The sequence below is a fragment of the Mesocricetus auratus genome, unplaced genomic scaffold, assembly GCF_017639785.1.
Source record: "Mesocricetus auratus isolate SY011 unplaced genomic scaffold, BCM_Maur_2.0 Super-Scaffold_100019, whole genome shotgun sequence".
NCBI classification, from domain to species: Eukaryota; Metazoa; Chordata; class Mammalia; order Rodentia; family Cricetidae; genus Mesocricetus; species Mesocricetus auratus.
In genome coordinates this window covers 5198673-5222637 of record NW_024429200.1, presented here as the reverse complement: position 1 = coordinate 5222637, position 23965 = coordinate 5198673, and the positions used below count along the sequence as shown (strand labels likewise).

Sequence of the window (23965 nt, the reverse complement as noted above, 5' to 3'; positions counted from 1 at the left end):
TAAAGGAGGGAGAATGAGAACCGTCGTTTGTTTCCTGTCATTTATAGAATCCAGATCTATATGTACGTAGACTTATGACATATGACATAAAAGCAAAAGAGAGACTACTTGAGGGAGGTTGGTGACCAGAAAGAGGTGGGAAGGGTGACACGGGAGGGTAATGAGAGGTAAAGTGAGCACACACGGTGTCGAGCACGTACGAAAACATCACTGCCAAATCCCTTATTTAGATGTAAACATTAACACTGGAAAATTTACGTCGGATTTTGTGTTCGATAACGGTCACGCAAACACACGCAACGTTAGCCCTGCTCACACTTCTCCATGCCGGTACACCTGGTTCCAAACGAATGGGACATCAGTCTGCCATCTGTGGCACAGTCAAGACGAGACCTGCATCACTCTCCCTGAATCTTCACATTCTCTTGACAGCAGCTTTCACAGCAGCTGAATTTACTACTCCTGTGTGTCTGAATGGAAGCCAGAAAATAAGGAGATTCTACTTTTTCTAGAAGTAAAAATAGGTTTTGAAAGTCTCCCAAGAGTGAATACTATGAACACTTGAATCTGTGAGAAATATCTTCAGACTTGCCCTGTGTGCCTAAGCAGGAGCTCAGCAACACTTTGACCTGCTCCAAGCCTTTGGGTTTCTGATGAGTTGTCCTATGAATATTGCTTACTCGTCTAGAAAAAGCTTTTGTTTATTTCCTTTCCTTTCACTGCCTCTGTGTCCTGAGCACCAGCCAGTCTGCTTTGATTTCCCTGTGGGCTCCTGCCAGCTTTGCATCCGTGCAGAGCTGAGCAGAACTGCTTGGGGGATAGATGAGTCCCTCCTGACAGGGCTTGCTATCAGGACGGCTATGCCTCAGACATAGCGAGACACCAGAGCCTCCACAAGGCTCAAAGCAGAATCAAGATGACTTGTTCTGTTTGGGAAGCCACCGGTATGGCAGGGTGTCTTGATTTACTGTTCCTCACTTTTAAAAACTTCACCCTTCTTGTAGGGCCCCAGTTGGATAAGTTCAGTCCTAAAATTTGTCATTTAGTTTCAACGCGGGCTGGAGAGATGGCTCAGCCGTTAAAGGCTAGGCTCACAACCAAAAATAGTTTCAACGCAATTACTATAAAGGGAGAAACCTAAGGCAGGAATTGTCTAACAGAACTCAATCATAAATGGCTCCAAATATATTGATATGGCTGGCTGCTTTAAATTATCACAAAATAAAAACAAATTATGAATATATATTCTTCTGGGAGTCCTTGGTATAGAAATCTCTACTTCTCTTTCAAGCTTGGCCATTTACTGGCAGAGAGAACTTACACAAATCATAATTCCTAGACTGTATAGTAAAACTCCTATGAGTTGTTGTGAGGTTTAAGGGAGAAAAACCATGCTAATAAATTAGCATAAGGCTTGTCATATAACAAATATCCAATAAAGAAATTACTTTTATGACACTCAAGAAATGATAATAAACTACAGACAACAGAATAAGCAAATTTTGATTCAGAAATTAGAAGGCAGAAATACAAAAGCTTCCAGGGAGGGAAAACTTAGGATTCTCAGCCCAAAAAGCAATTAGTGTGAACATTGTTCGGTTATGCTGCCACCCTTAGTATTAATTATTATAGAGCTGTGTTCTGTGTACACAGCTAATGAGCCTCCAGAGTGTGGGATTTACCCACGGAGATGAAAACAGACATAGAGTGAGGTGAACCCCACAAATATTTGTAGTTAGCTCCTCGTTCTTATATCTGCCTTGGTAAGTGGGACCAAGAGTTCTTGACTAAGGACAAGATCTAAATACCAAGGAGATTCTTCTTCCTTTTATCAGCCATGCTGGAAGCCAGTGTATGAGCGGCATGCCCCAGTGAGCCAGACGAGACAGTACAGCTGGATACAGCACCCGCTCTTTCGTCCATTCACTCCAGTCCTGTCCCATTCATCTGTCTCCTGAAGTTTGGGTGTTTGGCTTGCCTGGTGTGGAGCGCTCAGACAACGGTGTGGAGCAATGCATACGGGACAAATGGCAGGTAAAGCCGAGGCAGGATGATTCTCATGAAGACTGGTAAAGAAACAGGATGTGTCTGGAATTCATTACCTTAACATAGGAGTCACGTCGTGTATATTGGAAGTACACAGGAAAAGGCAGCTTGTGATACAGAGATCCAGATGCAGACTGCCACCACGTGTCTAAGCCCACAACTCTGCTTGTTAGGATGGACTTCTGCCCTAAGCGCCGAGCTTCTCTAAAGCTGCGGCTTCCGATCTGTGAAACCAGAGTCGCAGGACTTGCTTCAGAATTTTGTGCCTACTCAGTGGTAGCGTGGACACACCACACTAAGCTATGAACTGCACAAGGAACTCATGGCTAATTACTACTGCAGCCACTGCAGGTGGTCTTACATCAGAGGCGTGAATGCCCGCCGCAGCATTGGCCATGGTGGTACACCACCATGCAATACTACCACTAAGAAAGGTGAGGCAGAAGAATTGCGAATTCAGGGCCAACGTGGCCTATACGGTGACTTCTAGGACTGCCTGACCTACGTTGTGAGACCTTGCTTGAAAGAAACGAAATGGAAAACAAATAAAAACCACTGAAAACGCCTACATCAACGGGATATAGAAATCGGGAAAGTAGTCTCAAGATTATTGCACATTTATCAAGCACATTGCCTATGGCCCTCATTTTCATTTTTCTTTATTAATAATATTATTCATTTATTTGGGGGGAATTATATATATATGGACCATGTATCTTCATTTCATCTTAATAACAATGCTATGGTGTATTTACTGTCAGCAGTTTGGAAAAAAACATATCACTTTGACAGGAAAGAACAGAATCAAATATTGCTTTGGGTACAATAAGTATGAAATAAAAAATATAGGTGCTGTCAAATATTTCCACAAGCAGAATAGCAACAGAATGAAAATCTGAGCCCAAACTGAGAAAGCGGGTTTCTCTCTGATCAAGAAGCATGGAGGTCCTACAATGTACCTCATGCTGCCTCTTCTGCTGTCTAAATTTAAGAACAAAGGTCCTCAGCATCCTCCTCTCCAGTCAAAGAGTCTCAGTGGTGGAGGCAGTTCCCGAACCATTCTGCAGAAACTCTGCCCTATACACTCTTTCCACACGGTTAAAAGTCCCAGAGCCTAGGAAAGTCTGTTTGTCCAGTGCAACTATGCTTCTTCCTGCTGGATGACTGAGGCCCCCAAAATGGGGGTAACATGTTGAGGGCCTTACTTTATCTTCAAAAGAATAAACAAAAGAATTCTATTTAGTAGAGAGAGAGTGAAGACTGCTGGGAATATCACTTTACTGACCCATTTTCCCATTCAATAGTCAGCTGCCAAAAGCTGTGCACCACACACAGTGGAGCCTGGCTATTAGACAGAGGCCGTTCTTTTGATCTGTAAAGATGAATCATCATACCTAAGAGAAAGCTAGGCAGCTGTCCCAGACAGAGCAATGAGATGGAAAACTTTTAGAAATAGCTAGGAAAAAAAGAATGGGAATTACTATGAGTGGAAAAATTCAACTAGCACCTGGCAGCAGATTGTGGATTGTAACGGAGCTGGCAGACCAACTTTCATTCATTTCCTCAATCACCCGCGGGACAGGCATCTAACTTTGTACTCCCACTATGGACTATCCCAGGAACATTTTGGACAAGCCCCAGGTACCAGACAAGCTCAAAAGCCAATAATCACCCCACCAAGTAAGCAAGCCCTACCTACACGAACATCAAGATACCACTAATGCTTCTAATTTTACAAGAAACAAAAATCCTAGAATAATACAACCCAACACATTGCAACACTCCTGCCTACTCTGAAAGATCAGTCCACTAAATGCTCATTCAAGACTCTTACAGAAGGCTGTTCTGTGCTTATAGGTAATATCTGAAAAGGCATATATATTCCCCAGAATCCGTTGCAGCAAGATTCTGAGTTAGGTCTAATATTCATAAGCAGGTATGCTTAAATGAGATATGGAGGTGTACATGGTACACGAGTAACTCAGAACAGGAACCAAATTGAAGATATTGGATACTTACATACATACCCAGGGTTGGGGAGATAGAAAGGCCTGATTTGGCGAGTGAGCTCTGAATGATTTTTCAGACTCTGGGTCCTTGCATTCTATGCACTGAGTAGGGGGTGATTTCAGCAGAAGGACTCTTGCTAGGACAATCCCATGTGGGGTAGGTAGTTAGATATTTTCCCCTGATCTGTTGCCTTTGGCTGTACTGTACTGGCCTTGCACTATCCAAGCCAGATCTACTGGGCTCCTGGAGAGTCTTTGAACTATATAACACCCTTGAATAAACTCCCTTCTTCTTAGCCAACTGGTGTGGCTCTTGATGCACCTAAAATCACTGGCCAATACAGGGTTTTCCTAATGGAATTAAACTCGATTGAAAGTCTTTTGTTTCCTAAGCAAATAAAAGCTGTAGTCTCCAGTATATTTATTCCCTCAGTTGTCACTGCCAGGCTGGCAATAATTAAGTTCTGATTATATCTGCCAGCCCTCAGAGCCACACTGCCTGGATGGAACCCTAGGAAATCTATATCACTTAATGTGCCAAATATATCCCATTGTTACCCATCTCTTCTTCTGGGTACACAATGCTGAAGTTCTCTTTGGGCTAGGAGGGTTACCCACATGCAAATTTGGAATCCTTAGGTAATGAGATGTAGGAGCATACCCTGTGTCACTGAGATTGTGGGCTGAGCCTGAAGGGTGGGATTTGCATAATATTGACAAAACAGCAGCAACTAGTCTACATTTTAAGAGGCTGTGTTTCCAGAATGCACTGGAATGAATGTTAATGCTGCCTGAGTCCGGTAGTTAGCAGTTTTCCAATTGTTTAGAATGGAAAATAGACATTAGAGGCCCCTTTATTTTCTAATAACTGTTTCCATCTTTTACCTTATTAGCAACACTCAAGTCTCAAAGATATTTTCTGGTTTTCCTTCAACTTAGTAATGAGTATTTGAAGTTCTACCAACAACCATGTTCTATTCTGAAATTTAATTACACAATCTTCATATTGACCTAAGAGTAATTTCTGAACTAAGCTGTAAAAAAAGGAGGAAAGAAGGAAGAAAGGAAGGAAGGAAGAAGGTTGCTAAACAAACAAAAACAAGATAAAACTGAGATTGGCCATGTGTTTGATGACAAAGTTAATGACTGGGAGAGTGGATATTTGAGCTATAACCTCAAAGACTGGTGTACTTGAAATAATTACATGTGTTTTAATGATGATTGGTTTTCCTCAATACCACATTATCATATGCTGTTCATTTTTTGGAAAGTCTGAAAGTTATGAAAGAGTGCCTTTCAAGTGTGTCTCATGTAAAATGAACAAAAGAAAATAAAATGTACTCAGAAGACAAACAAGAACAAGGTTAGACACCAGACAGGCAGGATAGCTGTGGCTGAGTCATCAAATTTTTTGCTGTATTCATTTGTTACACGAAGGCTAGATCAGAATAATAGGCGACTTCCCAGAAGCTCTTCCATTTAATGCATCTAGACAGAAAGACAAAATACCTCCCATGATAAAAGGTCCATGAGTTGACAAGATGGGGATTGGCATGGTACAACGGAAAAGGCAAGGCATCTCCATATCCATCAGAAGATGACCTGATTGCCGGGGTGGTTTACAAGCTGCAGATCCTCTGGCATGTCACTGAACCTCTCTGAGCCTGCTCTTCCAGAACTCTTAGAGACACTGTCTGTGTGTGGAGGGACAGATGCCCTCTCCCACGCATCCCACTGGCATGGGGCTGTACAAAATTAAATGTCAGAGCTTAGTTCATATTAATGTGATTTCAGTAATGTATGAGCATGTAGAAAAGGGATTATGAATTCAGAGTGGCGAAATCTTGACTCTGTCATACCTAAGAGATACACCACTGGGTGAGTGCATTATCCAGTGTTTGCCTGTCTCCTCTCTAATCGTGCTGCATAGGACCATATGGCACAGTATCTGTGCAGTACATAGAACCATGCAGGAGGGAAATCAATCATGATAATGACCATGGAGGTTCTGAATTAGTATCCCCTGCTTTTCCACCAATCTGAAGAAAGCAGGCTATCACAAGACTGAAGACACACAGAAGGAAGTTACAGTAATTACGCACTGTTATCTGAGAAACAGTTTGGAAACATACACAGCTCCCAAGGGTCACTGGTTCCCTTTTATTTAAACAAAGAAAAACACATCACAGAATGTGTTTGTGTATCCCATTAAAAAAAATAAACTCCAGTCTGACACATCTCCCTGCCTCATCTTCTACAATAACGTTTAGTCTTTGCACAGAAGAATGTATAGTGCCAAAATGGCATTTATAAAATCTGTTACTGTATTAGAAGGGCAAGACTGGATACTTTTAACAAAGGCCTATTATGTGCTAGGGAAAGATTATATTTGAACAACCTATTATCTATAAGATGCCCAAAAGGTTTTCTGAAGCATGAGACTCACTTAAGCTAATCTATTTTAAACAAATTAAATGTCTTCATTATTTAATATGAATAAATATTATAAAATGTCTAACCACTTGAAGTATTTTTACCACCATATTGAAAACTGAATGGGAGAAACACATCTAGTCATCAACCTATCACTAAATAACAAAAGGAAAATAGCTGAAATATCCAACAGTCCAACTAAGAAGGCTTCTTGTATTTCGTGTATTGAATACCCTTAAGGATCTTTATCACTTGTAGACTATTAAGGTTTTTGACAATTTTTGTATTCACCAACCTCACCGTCACCCTGGGCTCCATCTCCATTTTCCTCCCCTTTTATCAAGCTTCACCTCCCCTCTTCCACTGCCACAGGGATGAGGTGTATATGCACATCTTCTCTGCTCAGTGTTTCATGCTGAAATAGGAGTACTTTCAGTTTGGGCAGTGTAACAAAACCTTCTAAGGATCCTTCATCCTGTTAGGACTGCCGGGGTGATCTGGTGGGCATGATAAAGTTGGGGCAGTGGGAATTTTCTAGGTTCCTGTGGAAAACCCTTGCGTACAGCTCAGGCAGAGAATCTCTGTGCTGTGTAGTATAGGAGACCCCTTGAGTTCTCTCCCTTTCGATTTTCTATGGATGCTGCATGTTTTGGTTCAATGACTACTTTGAAATAAGTCAATATGAAGGCTGAATCTCCAAACTCCATTTCCGAAAATGGCTCCTGGTTTTTAGCTTGTCTTGTCTAGATAAGTAACAAAAAGAAAGTGGGTAGAAACTCCTCTGGAAGGCAGCCAAAGTCTCAGAGCATCTGCGGTCCCACAGTACCCAACCGTCTTGAACCTGAAGGTAGCCCTTTCCTTTTGCCAACTGCATCAGAAGACGAAAAACTTGGCATGTAGAAAGAAACTTCTCTGGTAAAGCATCAGCCATCCTCGGTTTCTGGGGGATTTCTTTTTTCTTATTTTGGCTAATCACCAGCATTTATCTGAATTTCTCTTTACAACAAATCCAACAGGATGAATTTTCAAGTTCATTTTGAGAGTCAAGTACAAGGAGAGGTCAAGGGGGCATTTTAATTTGGATTTCATTGAAACTTGCAGCATAGCATGAATTTTCTGTGGGAGCCACACGAAGCTCTGTAGCACAGAGGCAGCTCAGATAATAGCCACGCATTCTCTCACCACTCTGGGGGTGGCAAGTCTGAGATCAAAGTGTTGAACTGACCTGATTTCTTGTGGGACTTCTCTCTGTGGCTGGCACTTCCTCCAGCCCCTGTGTCCTCACATGACCCTCCCTCTGTGTGTGTCTGTTTGCTAATCTCCTCCTAGAAGAACATCGACCATAGGAATTGGTCCCATTCCTATGACCTCATTTGAACTTAGTTATCTCTTAAAAGTCCATACTTCTAAGTAGAGTCACATTCTGAGATACAAGGGTGGAGGGATTAAGACTTGAGAACATAGATTTGGAGCAGACAGAATCCAATCCATCTGCCTATGCAATGGAAGGATTTGCCACCTCCTTGACTTCCTTCAGCTGGCACTCCACCTGCACGAAACCCCAGCGATATGCTCCTGATGTACCATCTCCAGCATGAATGCGGAGCCTGGCATTCTGGGAACAAGTGCTCTACATAGTTTTAAAATTCTGTGATGAATGGGTGCAGAAAATTGAAATACCTCAATGTGAAAAAGCTCTGAAATGAATAAAAACATATATAAAGCTTATCATCTCATGTAGAGGAGGGAAGAAATAGATATCGTTTCTGATTCTGTGAAAATCACACTGTGGGTAATCTAAGAGACATTTGATTTACAGTTTTCTGCATTAGGAGTTCCATTAGTTTATTTAACTTGTCCCAATTTTGAAATCTGAGACAGATGTTATCTGTGTGACAGCCATCTTCACTGGCATGTTTTGCTGAGGCATTTAGTTGTATTCCTGTTTGGTTCCTAACCACTGAGGTGTTTATGTATGCAGATATCTTCAATTTGAACTCAAAGACACTTTCAGCTGTGGAAAGTGTACTGTAGCACTCACAAATGGGCAGTTTTCAATCACTTCTCTCCTGGAATGTTTGGGCTTCGCCTGAGTCTCACAATCTATTAAAGCAGACAGAATGACAGTTTCTTACCTTGAGGCTTGGGCTTGGTGAGTTTGCCACAGGGCTTGGAGATGGTGACCGTCTTCTGGCATTCGGCATTGTGAAGAGCTCGTTTCAGACTTCCAGTCCTGGTCTTCAAGGCAGTATTCAGGTCACATTCTCCCCAAGCCTGGAACTGGTATTTGCACTCAGCTAAAAAGCATAATAAATTGAAAGAACAATCCTGATGAGAGCTTATTGTGGTGATAATAAGGGCACAATTTTGATATTACCTTTTTGTATTTAAGCCATTATACATTCCTATGCAGTTATAAGAACAACACAGGGGCATTCCACACACACATCACACAGTTTCCTCCAATTTTAGCATCTTGAATAACGGTGGGTCTCTCGTATAAATTGGGAATTATTGAGGAAGATTAGCCTAGAAAGGATAGGGATGTCATATGATATTTTATTTAGGTAAGTCACTTACATGAGAAGCCGAGAACTTAAAGTACATGTGACCACACCCAATGAGCGTGGAGTCAGATTTCAGTTTTATATGCATGAACATGTATAGTTCTATCAGTGTATATGCATGGATATGTATAGTTCTATCAGTGTGAATGCATGTGATCAGCACCATTAATGTACATATAATCCCAATGCAAGGGTCCCACTGTCACCTTACATAGAGTCACAGCCTCCCTACCTCTTAAGTTCCTTACAACCACAAATCTACTTCAGCTCATTTCATTCTATAAATGAGATTTTAAACTATGTAAACTTTTGAAATTGGCTACTCTGGTGCCCACAGAGTTTAGGAGATGGTGTAAGATCCTCTTGATGGTTGTGAGGCACCGAACCCAGGTCCATCACACAAAAAAACAGGTGCCTCTAACAACTGAGCACTCTCTATGGCTCTGAGACTGGCTATTTCTCTACCTCGCATACATTTCTGACAATCAACTCAAGCTGTTTAAATCAATAGTGTATGCTTTTATACAAACGAGTAACTGCCCGTGATATAAATATACCAAAGTTTTCATTTATCCATCACCAACTAAAAGATGCCTATATTGCCTCTATATTTTGGCTAAAATATACACACAAATGTAAATTCTATATGCTCATATAAGGGGTTTTATGAAAACACTTTTTTTTCTTTAAAAGAAAAGCCAAGAAACTGCTGAATTACATGGCAAGTTCCAACTCATGTTTAATTTCATACAAACATAAAACAAGCAACCCCTCCTAAAAGCAACAATCTTTTTTAGTACGGCTGTGCCATTTTTCTATTTCCACTGACAGTAACTACATAAGCTAGCATCTGTCTGCATCTTCACTGGCATTCAGTATAATAATGTTTTTATGCCAGGCATTCTGATGGTTACATAGTAACATGTCACCAGGGTTTCAATCTCTCTTCCCTTAATGAAACATAAAAATTGAATACCTTTCCAGGTGTCTATTCATCGCTATATATTCTTCTCAGAAAATATGTCCATTTATGTTCATTAACTATCTTCCTGAATTGTTAAGGTTCTATGTTTGCTTGTTTGTTTTGATTCTGCATTGATTTTTCAGATTTATTTACATGCTTACGACAGGATTCCTTTAAGATATATCCCACAAGCTTTTTTAATTGAGTCTTAATCATGCCCCATATTATTTAAACTCTAACTTATATGACCTCTATTGTCATTATGGCAGTTACTGCCATTCATAAAAAAATGTACTCTAAAGTTGCAGAGAAAGTCAAAGCTACATGTATGCATATTCATTCTCCATATTTACTCATTTTGTCCATGGTGTGTTTCCGTATGGCACAAGTAGGGCACTTTGGTCATTATGTTCCATGATGCTCAGGAAAAACACAAAGTGTGTGATGTAGAAGAAAAAGGCATTTGGGATTGTTTTAATTAGAGATGACTCAGTGGATGAAGGGCTTTCTTCACACATATATGAGGATCTGAGTCTTGGTTCCAAGAACCCACATAAAAAGTTGGGCAAGCTGGATACCTTGACTAGTGGAATCACTGAGTTCCAGATTCAACAAGAGACTCAGTCTCAAAAATTGGAGATCAACAGAAGAAGACAACTACCCCCAACCTCTGGCATCCACACATACCCACACACATGTGACCTGAACATATATGCACAAACATGCAAATGCACATGAACACTACACAACACAAAACACACATATGCATGTTGATGAATGCATATGGTTAAAGATGAAAATGTTGACTAATAGGTTAAGAAGGGAATTTTGAGAGAACCTGCCTCAAGTAGATAATATCAAAAGAGCATGAAACTGACTAGAGTTAGTGAGACAAAAGTCTATGAACATGGGCTGTAACCAAGTCTCTTGGAGTCAGTGAGGGAATCTATAAACATATGTGGAGGATGGGAAGGGGTCAAAAGAAAGAATTATAGCAGGGGACATGAATAATAAGTACAAAGGGGGAAGGTAGAAAGTATAGTGGAGGAGAAGACGAAACAAAAACATTATTGGGAAGGCACCAATGTGTATTTTATGCCTGTATAAGCAATGATTCTTAACTACGACAGATTTGGTTACCAAATGACATTTTCCCAGTTTTCCTGGCTGGTAGAGTAAGGTTGAGTTATGGTTCAAAATATAATGGTCGATGACAAGGATATTGCTAATTATCCTAAAATGTGCAAGACAAAAACAACAAAAATCCAGCCCCTGATGTCACTAGTGCTAAGTCTAAGAGGAAAACTATCTGGTCACCATGTGTCTAAGAAAATACGTTTTTACTTAATATAAGCATGAGTTGGCCTTGAAAAAAAACTTGATAGCATTGTTACAAAAGCATTTCAGAAAGTAGATTAAAGCACTAGGAACACAGGATGAGACTGACCTCCAAACTGCTTCTTCCAGTTGCAAGGAATCTTGCATCTCTGGGTTTTCATGGTTTGCTTGCACTCAGCACCAGTGCGAGTGCCCTCCCGGGTGCCCAGTCCACAGTCCCCGCTGGTGGGCACACACACACTCCACTGCCATTCTCCACAGTCAGATTTTTTCACCTTCTTTTCTGCAAGGAAAGAAACAAAAGCAATCACCATCAAGAAATGTACTGAACTCTTGGATATGGCTAGGTTCACATCTCAGAACCTCTATTGTGGAGTCTATGACTTTTATCTCCATCTGTATTGTCCAGGAAGGCATCAGGAATATGACAGATGTCTTCTCAATAATCAAGTCAATTCATGGTTAAGAGGAGAAAGAAACAAAACATGGGGGTGGGAGACAGAACTAATACTATTAAATCATGTATGTGACAGAGGCTGTTCTATGTGAATCACTAACATTTCCTTTTATAAACAAATATTTCTAAAGGAAGGTGTTGCCCCTCTGCCCACTTCTGACCACCACAATGTGAGCTATTCTGCCATGCATGGCTGTAGTGATGGACGCACACCTCTGAAACACTAAGTGAAATAAAGCCATCTTCCTCTTAAGTTCACTCCTCAGGTGTCTGAATGAGCAACAAAGAGCTAACACACTTGTGCCAGATGGAATTTGAAGATTTTCATATCTTTGATGAAACATTTGAGAGTGTGAAATTTTACAAAAAGATGGCAATATCTTTTGTTTTTATTTTTTGCTTTTAGAGACAGGGTTTCACTGTATTGCTTTGGAGCCTGTTCTGGGACTCACTCTGTAGATCAGGCTGGACTCACAGAGATCCTCCTTCCTCTGCCTCCCAAGTGAGGGAATTAAAGGCATGCACCACCAACGCCCAGCTAACAAGGAAATATTTTTGCAAAAATAAAAAATTCAAAGTAGTTTATAAAAAGCTTGAAAAATGAAGAAGAAATGTCTATCAGAAGTAATAGTTGTCAGATTAAAAATGTCACTGAAAAATGATGGTATGGTTTTGTTCTGTATGTAAAAAGGCATAATAGAAATGTAGTATAGGACACAGATTAAAAGATATCTGCAACACCACGGCCCACTCATGACTATTCAAGGGAATGTTCATTCGGGAGTAAAATAGAGCAATTTAAGGTTTCCGTAAATAATTGAAAGGGAGTTAGAAACTGTGGGAGAACTAGAAGCAGGTAGCTGGGCTGCGTGGGTACCATCCAAGGAAGCATTTCTCCGTGACTCCCCTGCTTACCCGGCTTCTCTTTCTTCCCAGCCTCAGCGGTGTCCACAGCTGCCAAGATGAAAATGAATGCCAAGAAGGCAGCCGCAAATTTTCGACGTTGCTGCTGGTACTGCTGGGACAACATTTCTGGAAATGAAGAGAATGACAAGAAGGTGAGTTCAACCTAAGTCAGGACGAAGATTCAACTCAATGATGAAGCATCCTACGTGAAGCTTCTGGAACACTGGTTTTTAGGAAACATGTATCGATTATTGCCAAGTATAAATTTATCCTTTCTCGCCAATAGCTGCAAAGGCAGTAAGTCATGTGGTCATTGACAGTGCTGCAAAGGCAGTAAGTCATGTGGTCATTGACAGTATTCAGACATTCTTCTTATCAGATTTTACAGCCATTTGATATGTGTGACTCTGGGGTTGTGAAAGCAAGAGAACCTCGTGGCATCATTTTGAGCAGATCCCTACAATCATTCTTGCTGCTCGCATCACTTGCTAATAACAACTACAGCCATCTTTAGGGGGCTCCTAGAAAAACTCGTGGTGTTTCAGTCACAGGGCTATTCCGTATGGCCATGACAAATGACAGTGTATAGTAGCATGTGAGTGCTGACTGTGCTTTTATGTTTAGGCACACTTGCCAGTGGGCAGTATCTCTAATTCTTATCTACCCATTTTCATTTTAAACATAGTATCATCCCCATTTCTCATTAGAGTGAAACACAGAAATAGGGCTGGCATGCTACAACACTAACAAGTCATAAATGGACTTTACTCAAGAACCACTATATCCTCAGATCTGGGGAACAGTGACTATACTTGCTCAGAAATTGAAATACCCCTCATCTCATGTAAATCAAAATCCCTAGATAACACTAGGAAGATCCCTATTATACTTAAAGATGCTTGTGATAACCCTCTGTCAAATTCACCTTGCCTAAACACTGAGGAAGCCATTGACTGCAAAACCATGCTTGATAGTTATTTACCTCCATCTGCTGTGTTAATGGAAGTGTAAAAATAATCTTTGGTTATTATTAGTGTGTGCTGTCTTCCCTTTTTTCCAAAACTGGCAATAGACTAGCTTTTAATGAGTTTACAATTTCTTTAGTCAATAATAAGACTACTCCTGTGTGTGTGTGCACTCATGTGTGTGTATGGGTATAATATGTGTGTGTGGAGGCATGTACACATGTGTACTGGTCCTCAATCTATTATGCATCTTGTTTTTCTAATTCATAAATATCTAAAATATGATGCCATGGTTACTAATCTTGTATCAACTTCCACGACGTTAGAATTGTCACTTATTAGAGTTGCATTTTGGATAAGCATATTTACCTACAAACTAAAATTAACATTTTTACCACTGAGCCCTTTAAAACATGAACCCTGCTTAGCTACTCAACACTATTTCTGTCCCCATCAACAGTTCAATATTAGAAGCTCTGCTCTCCCTGAGGCTCAATTCTCATGATGGTCTCGCTGAACCATACCATGCAAATCAGGTGACTCCTCATCTCATGATTAGAGGTAAGAAGCCAGCCTAGACTCACTGATTAGCAAGCTTGTCAGAGTTCTCACTGATGAGACCCCTGTGCACCTCTGTGAGGTACTTTTTCCTGGGACATTCAAACACCATTTTAATTAATTAGGCACAAAGTGAGCCAGAACCCTTGCTTCCCCCAGTGGCTGCCTAAGGACCTTCTTTCAGTACCTAAGAACTGTGGTGAAATGTCTGAGAATTCATAAAAGGAAAATTAACTCTTGCATTTAGGACTTTCCAGTTTTGATTTCATCTTAGGTTTCATTTTCATGTGTAAAAATTACCTGCAAATTCCCTTAACTATATAGTTATGACATAGATTACTGTGAGAATCTAAACATTCCTGATGAGAAAGCACATATCTGAAGAAAGCTTTCTGACCTAGCAATGGGGTGATGATCTCCCTGTCTTTTTTTTCCATTTTTTTTCAAGACAGGGTTTCTCTGTATTGTTTTGGAGGCTGCCCTAGAACTCGCTCTGTAGACCATGCTGGACTCGAACCGCCAACGTCCGGCAATCTCCCTGGTCTTAATAAATGCAACCAATGAAGAGGCCAGAAGTCATTCTGATTAAACCAGTATCTTGATATCTCGGGTTTTTATGGGCATATAAATCACTATAAAGAATTAAAAGAAGAAAAAAAAAGAAATGGAATGATTAAAAGTACCCAAGTACACCAAACAGTAATACTATTTGAGAGCTCCAAACAACACTCATTTAACTTTCTGGGATGGCACCTCCCTGATCCAATAAATATGTGAGTAATTAGTATATGTGCATATAGCAGCCTGTGTGTGGTATCTGAATAGTTGACGTTTTATCCTCAGTATCAAAAAATAGTTAAAGCTTTCTCTGCTTTAACTTTGCTTGTTCTCCAACATGCTGGGTACCAGATGAACATAGAAGTAAGAACAAGCCCCGCTCAGACACACATAGCAATTAGGGAAGTAGCTAATTATTTTTCACACTGAGAACAAGAAACAATGGCAGAATAAAACTTACTAAATTGGCTAAGTTCTTCTGAGAAACCTCTTTATTTCTTACCATCTTCTGCCATCTTTGTTATATTTGACCTGACAGACACAATTCACTGGGTTTAACAAACTGGAGGCTACCATAAATGGATGCTGGGAGGTAGTATATACTGTTGAGATATCTCAATGAAGCCTGAAACTCAATGACAAATGAAGGAATTAACTGGGGAATAGCATTCACTTGTTACACTTCAGCCTCCTCTGAGATAGAGCTGATTAGGATGTGTATGGAGCTCCTCTTTCCTATAGCATCAGAGTGGGGTCTCAGATTTTGAAAATGGCAACATCTGTGATAAATATACACAAGGATACTGGAAACTGTCCCTGGGTGCCCTATTTAGGAAGACTAATGTAGTATCTGGAGGCAGAAATTTTATTCAAATATTAGTTCTACCACTGATTTTTTTCTGTCTTTGAACAATGAGAACATCACAACCAATATAACTGGTTTTGATATAAAAAAGTGGGAGTAAGTTATTGGACTAGTAATAAAACAACTACTGGAGATGCTTCACATAAAAGCTACAGGATGCAGACATAGAGATAATATGGAATATCAGAAACTACATTATCACCTTGGCTTACCTCTACAGCTATGTAGTTTGCATATAAACTGTCCTTTGTGAATTAGAAGCTTGCTACCCAAATCTAGCAAGTAGGGCTTTGAAGAAGTGAGTGGACTATTAGACGGACTCTGCCTTTATCGGTGACTTAATCCATAGATAAGTTTAAAAATTTGAATTGAGTATTAAAAGACAGTGGAGCTGTAGAAGGTGGAGTCTTTTTGAGGCCATAGGTCACTGAGAACATGTCTTTGAAGGCCATATCTTACCCCACCCCGTTTTTGCTACTTTTCTCTGCTTCCCTACCTCCATGAGATAGACAGACATGCACCTACAAGATTCTGTTCCCCCTTAGCCCCAAAACAATGGAATCAGCCAACATAGAATAAAATATTTGAAGCTGTGAGCCAATAGAAATACTTTCTTCTTTAAGCTATTGTGACTGTTTTCCACAGTGCTGAAAAGTCTGACTAATACAAAATGTTCTTTTTATTAAAAAACTATAATAAACATCAGATTTGGTATTTTTGTATTATACCAAAGCAAAACCAAACAAAATGTCACAAGACAGAGAAATTATTTAATTAAAATCCACTAAAGGCTCCTTCCGCTTTCATAGGATGCAAACTCATTATGTCTTGCCTTTTTGGAAGCACAATACAAATTCAAGAAACAACTCGCTGTGTATTCTTTGAGTCCAGAGCCCTTTGTTGAAAATTAGTGACTATGTCAATGCAATTTAACCTGTATGAAGTGAGGAAAATCACCTCAGTTTACAATTACATTCTACATCCTTCCATATGGAAGAACATTCTTTCTCCTTCTCTCCATCTTGTTATTTGAAGTACCTAAGACAAAGAGAACCCCAGTGCTTAGAAGTAGCTTCTAGAAGTTCGACCTTAAAAAGGTCACAGAAATATAACAAAACAGAAGAGGGAATTTTAAAACTAAAATAACATCTTAGCTCTTTGGAACACAGGGTATATAATACATTGACACTGGGATGGGAATAGCCATTAGTCTCTCCAGTATGTAAAAATGATCAAGTAACTGGAGATGCATCTCTATCCTTTCTGACCACTAGAATATACAAGACATTTTGTGCTCTGCTTTTCTTATCTCATATGAAACAGTGTTTTTTTTAACCTTGTAAATTTCAAAATGAAATATAAGGCATTGAAAGTCATGCAAAGACACAGAATATCTTAGTGAATCTTTATGAAAATAGACCACTGTTTCAGGTACATCAAGGGACTTTGCACAATCCTTGTCCTGACTGTAACTCATCCGTCAACAAGTAACTCACAGAGAAATTCTTTACTTGTAGTGTTTGAATGTTTTATTTAAATATGCTTAGGCTGTCCTAATTTTAAAAAAATTTGAATGGCTTTAACTTGCTTCTAACAAGCATGATAGCCATCCACTGACTTCTAATTCTTACTTTTTACTTTCTTACAACATGCAAACCATTTAGTCGATATATCCCACATTCTGGATTTTGGTAATCACACATTTAGGTTCCATTCAGTATTCCTCTGTTCAGCTGAAAATTAGCAATGGAATATAGAAGCCTTGTCAGAATGATTTATAGAATTCAGTAACTAGCCTTTGATGTCTCCTGCTTGACTTCATTCTTCTCACTCTACTGAAATCTCTGAATCACTGTTTCCCTAAGTTTGACATCAGCTTGTTACTTAGTTCACTAGTAAACAACTAGTCAAAAATAAAAGACTTAACAGTTAAAAATTAAAACAAACCAAACATATTACACATTTAGGTAATATTTACCTTTCTAAAGAAAAAATAAGGACAACCATGTACCTATTTAGGCAAATAACCTAGGGATTTCCCTTATGTGTTCTGGCTTGGCAATATACTAAGAAATACATTTTGACTAAAAACATGTAGCTTTCAGCTCTGGCCCCTATCAATCTTTGCAACGTGTGTAAGTTTCTGGAAAATTGCTGTCTCTGTCAAATTTAGCTCTGCAAAAACATAAGCATGAAAGATTCGGGAAGGAAAAACAAGTCAACCACAACAAGAACTCAAGAGAAATTAGTTCATTCGATAATATTTATTATTTGCTTTATTTTATGGCTGGTATCTAGGTGTGCCTGCTAATTATGTGATGATCAAACTAGTTAAGTGGCTCAAATTATCTGTATTATTCCTTTACTGCTTTAATTTATATAACTGAAACAAATTAGAGATTTAATTTTAAGCTTTTAGAATTTTCTAGTTTCCTCATGGGCATTAAAAGGTTTATCCACTGTAATTATATAGAGGAGTAACTAAGAGTTTAGAGCAGTGGTTCTCATCCTTAATGCTGTGACCCTTCACTATAGTTCCTCATGTTGTGGTGACCCAACTAACCATAAATTATTTTGTTGCTATTTCATAGCACAGTAATGTAAACATCTAATGCACAAGATATCTGATCTGTGATCCACAAAGAGGTCAAAACCCACAGGTTGAGAACTCCTGTTCTAAAGGGAGGAGAAAATTCCATTCTGCAAAGAAAATCCTTAAACTCAGGAAGTAAATTAAAAGGTTTCAGAAAGTCCCTGAAACTGACAAGACACACTAGACTCACCCTCATCAAGTGATTATAGGTGGTAAGGACTGCTGAGACACACTCTGAGTGAGACCAGCCAAGCCACCTGAAAGAAACACAGACCAGCAGAGCTGTCTTAGAAGACTCCAAAACAAGCTGAGCTGCCTGGATCATGTAAATCAGTCAAGGGGCTTAGAAGACACTCTTAAGCTTATTGAGCTGTCTGCAAGGCTGTTCTTGGGGAAGGGTAAAGGTTTTTGTTTGTTGTTTGTTGGGTTTGGGGGGTTTTTTAAGTTATTTGGGTTTTTTTTGGTCATGTAGCTGTCTTTTAATACATTTTTGCTCAATCAGTAATAGCAACAGCTCACCCATATTCCTGCCATTCCAATTAAGTCTAATTGGTTCACCAAGTTGACTTTGCCAGTATTCTTACTTGGATCTGTTGTTGGTTCCCTATCTGGGATAAGTAGAGATTTACTCATGTCTCCCCAGAAACTGTTTTACACATTTAGCACACAGCATGTCTACAATATCTTCCTTCTCTGTGTTGCTCTGTGTAACACTGAAGTTCTCATACCAGTTCGTCTTTAGCTGACTCGGTCATCAGGGTTCTCCTGTAATGGACACTGAATGCCACCTGACCAGGATGACAATGCACACTCTTTTTATCCTGCCTCCTGAATCACCCTCTTACCTCTATGGTTTTCTTTCGCTCTGAAGCCAAGCTCCCTAGGCCAGCTCCAAAGCTTCTTTTCTCTTGAGCACACCTCTCAGGTTGTCCTCTCTTCCCTTACTAATCCACGTTTCTTTAGCCATAAAGAAATATTAACTTCTTCAAACTTGGAATGTTTTAATCAGCCTATATATGTTTGTGCTATTCCATTGGTAAGAAATACTCCCCCAAATATCTCCACCTGCCCAAATTTTTATCCACTTGGATGATCGAGTCCAACAATTTTACCCTGTCTGAAGCCTTTGCCAAGATCATCCTATGTTCTCTTTTTGGAGCACACTGGTCCAGCCTAGAGACTCTGGTCAATAATAACCCCTGAATGTCATAGGCAGGTGTTACTAATTCTGTAAAGTGAAACATGAAAAACTGGAAAGAAAATGACGGGAGCTCTTATGACCTTTCAATTTAGGAAGCAACACATTTAGGCAAGCAGAATGTAACTTATAAATAAAATAAATAAGGTGGAAAAACAACTTGCTATCCACTGTGGAAACTGATGGTGCACCTAAAGCAACCCAGACACGCGTGCACACACGCACATGCACACACGCACATGCACACGCGCACGTGCACACACGCACGTGCACACACGCACGTGCACACATGCACGTGCACACACGCACATGCACACACACACAGTTTCCTCACCTGGATTTTTCTATAGTACAGAAAGGAACTTTTTGATGGTACTAAAGCTTTATTCTTGCTTGCTAATTATACGTCTACATCAAGAGACCATGCTTTGTAGGATTATAACACATACTGGCCATTGAAGTCACACTGAAGTCTGGAGGTGGGAGTATGCAAGCATGGAAGAACACACCACAGGGGATGTGCAAAGAACAGCATTTTTCTGCCAGTGGAGCTAAAATATATCTTATTTTAGATATATTTTTGCCTTTTTTAAAGACAAAGAACCTGAACTTTAAAAAAAAAAAACAAATTAAGCCCATTTCCCCTCACTGTGCTTTGGAAGTGCAGGATCTTGATGGGACTGGTTTATTCTAGTCAAAGATATGTCTGTCAAATACAACACTCTTTTTATCTTTATGCTTTATAAATTTACTGAATGATAGTGATTTTGTTGCTCCCCAATTTCATGCGAGAATTTGTTCCTAAAGATGATTTTTGTACTTTGGGTTGTCATTTTTTTATTCTTTGGTCATTTATCTTCCTATATTTTTTTATTAACTTCACATTAGTCTAATATAAAAAAGATCTAGCCATTTCCTTGGATCGTACCATCTCATTAAGGCACATATCTGGCTTATAATATTTCTAAGTCATCCCTTACTCCAACCTTCTTGATCTTACTTATGCAAGCACTAAGTCTTGAAAGAAAGTGCCCCAAGTATGAGCACAAAACACACAGCATAGAGATGAATACAGTAGCCAATTCCCACTGTAATTATGTTCATATCAGTTAGATCGATAAAATATTTAATTTTATATCACCCATATCCTAAAAACCGAAACTCTCAGACTGAACCATTTCAAAGACAGAGTTGCATCTACTAGAGAGTGTAATATTTTTAAGACACTTTCATTGGTAATTGTTCACCAGTATGAAATGAGTATGTGCTATTCGAGATATGAAACACATTCCTCTAAAATAGTCCTGCAAGGTGGGGAGAAAGGAGAATTGAATGAGTAGGATGCTTCCCTGTGGTCAATGTATGAACAGTTCTCTCTGAGTACAGACTCATGTAGTCACGTTGCTTGGTAGGACTGGAGTGGTAGAATGTTGGGACATGTTTTATTTATTAATTTACATCTTTACTTACTTTGGAAAAGCGTAGAAGTTGCAATCTTCTACATGAATAAGAAGGGAAATGAGGGGACCTTGAGGCAAAAGGGCCATAAAACCAATCTGTAAAGGTGGCATTTGTAGGATATTTATCCATGTAAAATACATGGCAGCACACAGGAGAGATTAAACCACCCAAAGGAGACTGAGGCAATGACTAAAACTGATATATGTTGTGAGATATAAAAGTGCTTTTAAAAAATCAAGTGTTTATGACTTTAAAAATATAGTTTGATATTCTTAGCAATGTCTCATTATGGGAAATTGGAATGACTTTTCTTATTTGGGGAAATACTGACAAACTGAATCATTATCTGGACGCAAGAACCCCTATTAGTAACAAGTAATGAATAAAGGTTCTAGATCGGCTGAAAACCAGAATTTGTACTCATACAGCCCAGCTCAGGAAAAGAGCGTATCCCATACTATGTAACCTGGACTACAAATGGAAAGGATTACTGCCAGGAGTGTTCCTGTACTTCCATGTTTTCTAAAACAATCCAGTGCAGCTTTACAAACTACTGTGTTGAGGCAACATTTCTGATAGCTGGTGACTTTGCTCACTCGAGCAAAGTGACTCAAATAAAAACATAATTAACAAAACAGCATGCAGATTTTCAAGTTCACTGGCATGCCACTAAGCAAAGAAATAGCGCCACACACTTCCTGCATTTGGAGAAAGATCAAGAATACTTATCGTGGATCTGATCTCAGTGATGTATGTGAGGCAGGGAGATCTCAGGGCAGCATCAATCTCCCACACAGAGGGAAAGCTCCTATACATCTGTGACAAGATCAATAACTATTAGAAAATGATCCATGTGAGAAGAATCTTTCTGAAGAATCTAAGTGTGCTGATTGGCTGATACAAAGTATTCCATTAATTCATAAAGGTAAAGGGCATAACAGGGTAAGGCAGGCTTTGGAAGCCATTTATTCTTTCTTTCTCATAGCTCTAGGATAGCTGCAGAATGTTCTTGTAATACTGCATCCCGAGACAAGGAAGAACTGATCAAAAGGAGACAGATCCTGGTCCTATCCCTCCTAGAAAGAAGGCCCTGCAGTACATGAGCTAGACAGTCCAGTTGTTATGAGACCCAGGGTAGAGTGGGCCTTGGGGGATGCCCAGATGCAGTGTAGTAGGAATGCACATAGACAAGACTGTGTCTATCCTAGACAAGTATCACAAATTTTGTGAGACCAGCTTGCCATTAATTCTAAGCCTGTGCTATCCTTTGGTGCCTATCTGTGAGTAAGAAAGTTGCTCTTCGTAATTCCTGAAGAAGTTACACCTGGAGCATACTTGGTGATACTGAAGTATGCTGGTGATACGTTTAGAGTCCTCTAGAATGTATACAAATGCGTGATAAACTTGATCCACAGTTATTATTCAAGCTAGCAAAGAAAGTTTTCCTTACAATGTAAAAACATATCTACAAAATAATCAACAATCACCTTAACAACTTGGTATTTACCTACAGAAAAATACAAACAGGTCTATATTAAGAGTTGGACAGAAATGTTCCTAGTAGCTTGCTTTGCTTTGAGCAAAACTCCCTTTAAATATTCATTTATTGTATTTGTGTCTGTATGCATGTACAGTCACTTGAATGCAGGCATATGTAGAGGTCAGGGGGCAACTCTTGGGAATTGGTTCTCTCCAGCATTCTATGGGATCCAGGGATTAAACTGAAGTTATTGGGACTATATACAAACATTTCTACCCAGAGAGCCATCTTGATGGGCCAATAAAAATTCTGTAGAGCTCTATACAGACATATACACATTTATTCATATGCATGCATACATATGTATGTATGTATATCTACAATGCCTAGACCTCTTTGAAACATTAGCAGAAACAGTGAGACACTTTCTTCATATTCATTTATGGTAAACACCTTATATATTTTCTCAATACTTCCTAGAAGGCTGACTTGAAGTTTTCTTTTAGTTTAATGGCAAGATCTCTCTTAGTTGGCACTTGGTCCCCTTGACTACTGGGAAACCTATTCTCTTATACCTTTTTAGTTCTCAAAGACCTCCCAAATGCCACATTGACTGTATTTTAAGTCCTTCTACCACTGTAATTCAGCTGTGCCACACAGTACCTAGAAGCCAAGAAACACTGTCTAAATCAAAACTATCTTATATTAATGGTTGTTCATTGAACAGATATGAACTCTTCAAACTTCAAAACTCAACTAAATATTTTCTATATAAGGCAAACATTGCCTGAAAATTATAAATAATTTTATAACTCCTCTGTATGTGTTTGTGTATGTGAAGATGAGAGTTAAATGAATTTATATATGCACTATCTGCATATATAAGATTTGTATCATAGGTACTAAAGTGGATTCTTGCTGTCCATACCATCTAAAATCACTTCTAGTAGTTGTCCTATGCTTAGTTATGTAAAGCAGGAAATATCAAAGCCTTTACCCCCAGCCCCTGCCACACAACAAGTGCTGTAAACTCCTTCCCATGCAGTTCCCACAGTATTCAGAAGGTTCCAGATGGGTACTGAGGCACCACAAGGTGAGGATGTGTATTTCCTTGGCTTTGTTGGCAAATATTGGGTTACGAATGCCCGTTTCCATACCAGGCACAAAACCTTGGGATAAATGAGCAGTTGCCCAGGGAGCCGTTTGGACTGAAGCTAGCCTCTGCTTCAAGAGCGGAAGAGCTGGACCCTGCTGCTCTTGGTTTGCAGGGTTTTCAGCTGCTGTTTCCGGCTGACTCAGCTCATACAACTCTAGCTTTCATTTCAGGCCGAGCTCATTGATCACAAAAAATAAAGAACTGGAGAGGAAGGACAGGACACAAGGAAAGGCTTCATTGATTATGCAGTGTTGCTTTGGGAAAGGGGAAGACCTTGTTAGAAACCTGGCAGGCTTACTTCATTAGGGACCTACTGACATCTGTAGTCCGAGTGTGCCACGGGTCAGTTTAAACCTTGGATTGTCCCAGTCGTTTGGTAGGGGTTCTGGCTCCCCATCCACTGTCTCAACC

At 39.6% G+C, this 23965-nt stretch overlaps 1 protein-coding gene across 1 annotated transcript in view; it reads right to left on the bottom strand.

The window, feature by feature from the left end:
- Ptn (pleiotrophin) overlaps positions 1 to 23965 on the bottom strand; it is an 81662-nt gene that overhangs the window by 7363 nt on the left and 50334 nt on the right. Inside the window, exons 2-4 of the mRNA XM_005082404.4 lie at positions 12730 to 12846; positions 11467 to 11640; positions 8624 to 8785 (exon numbers count right to left, since the gene is read on the bottom strand). Coding sequence (XP_005082461.1) covers positions 8624 to 8785; positions 11467 to 11640; positions 12730 to 12844 — 451 coding nt within the window. The 5' untranslated portion in view covers positions 12845 to 12846. The remainder of the gene's footprint in view (positions 1 to 8623; positions 8786 to 11466; positions 11641 to 12729; positions 12847 to 23965) is intronic.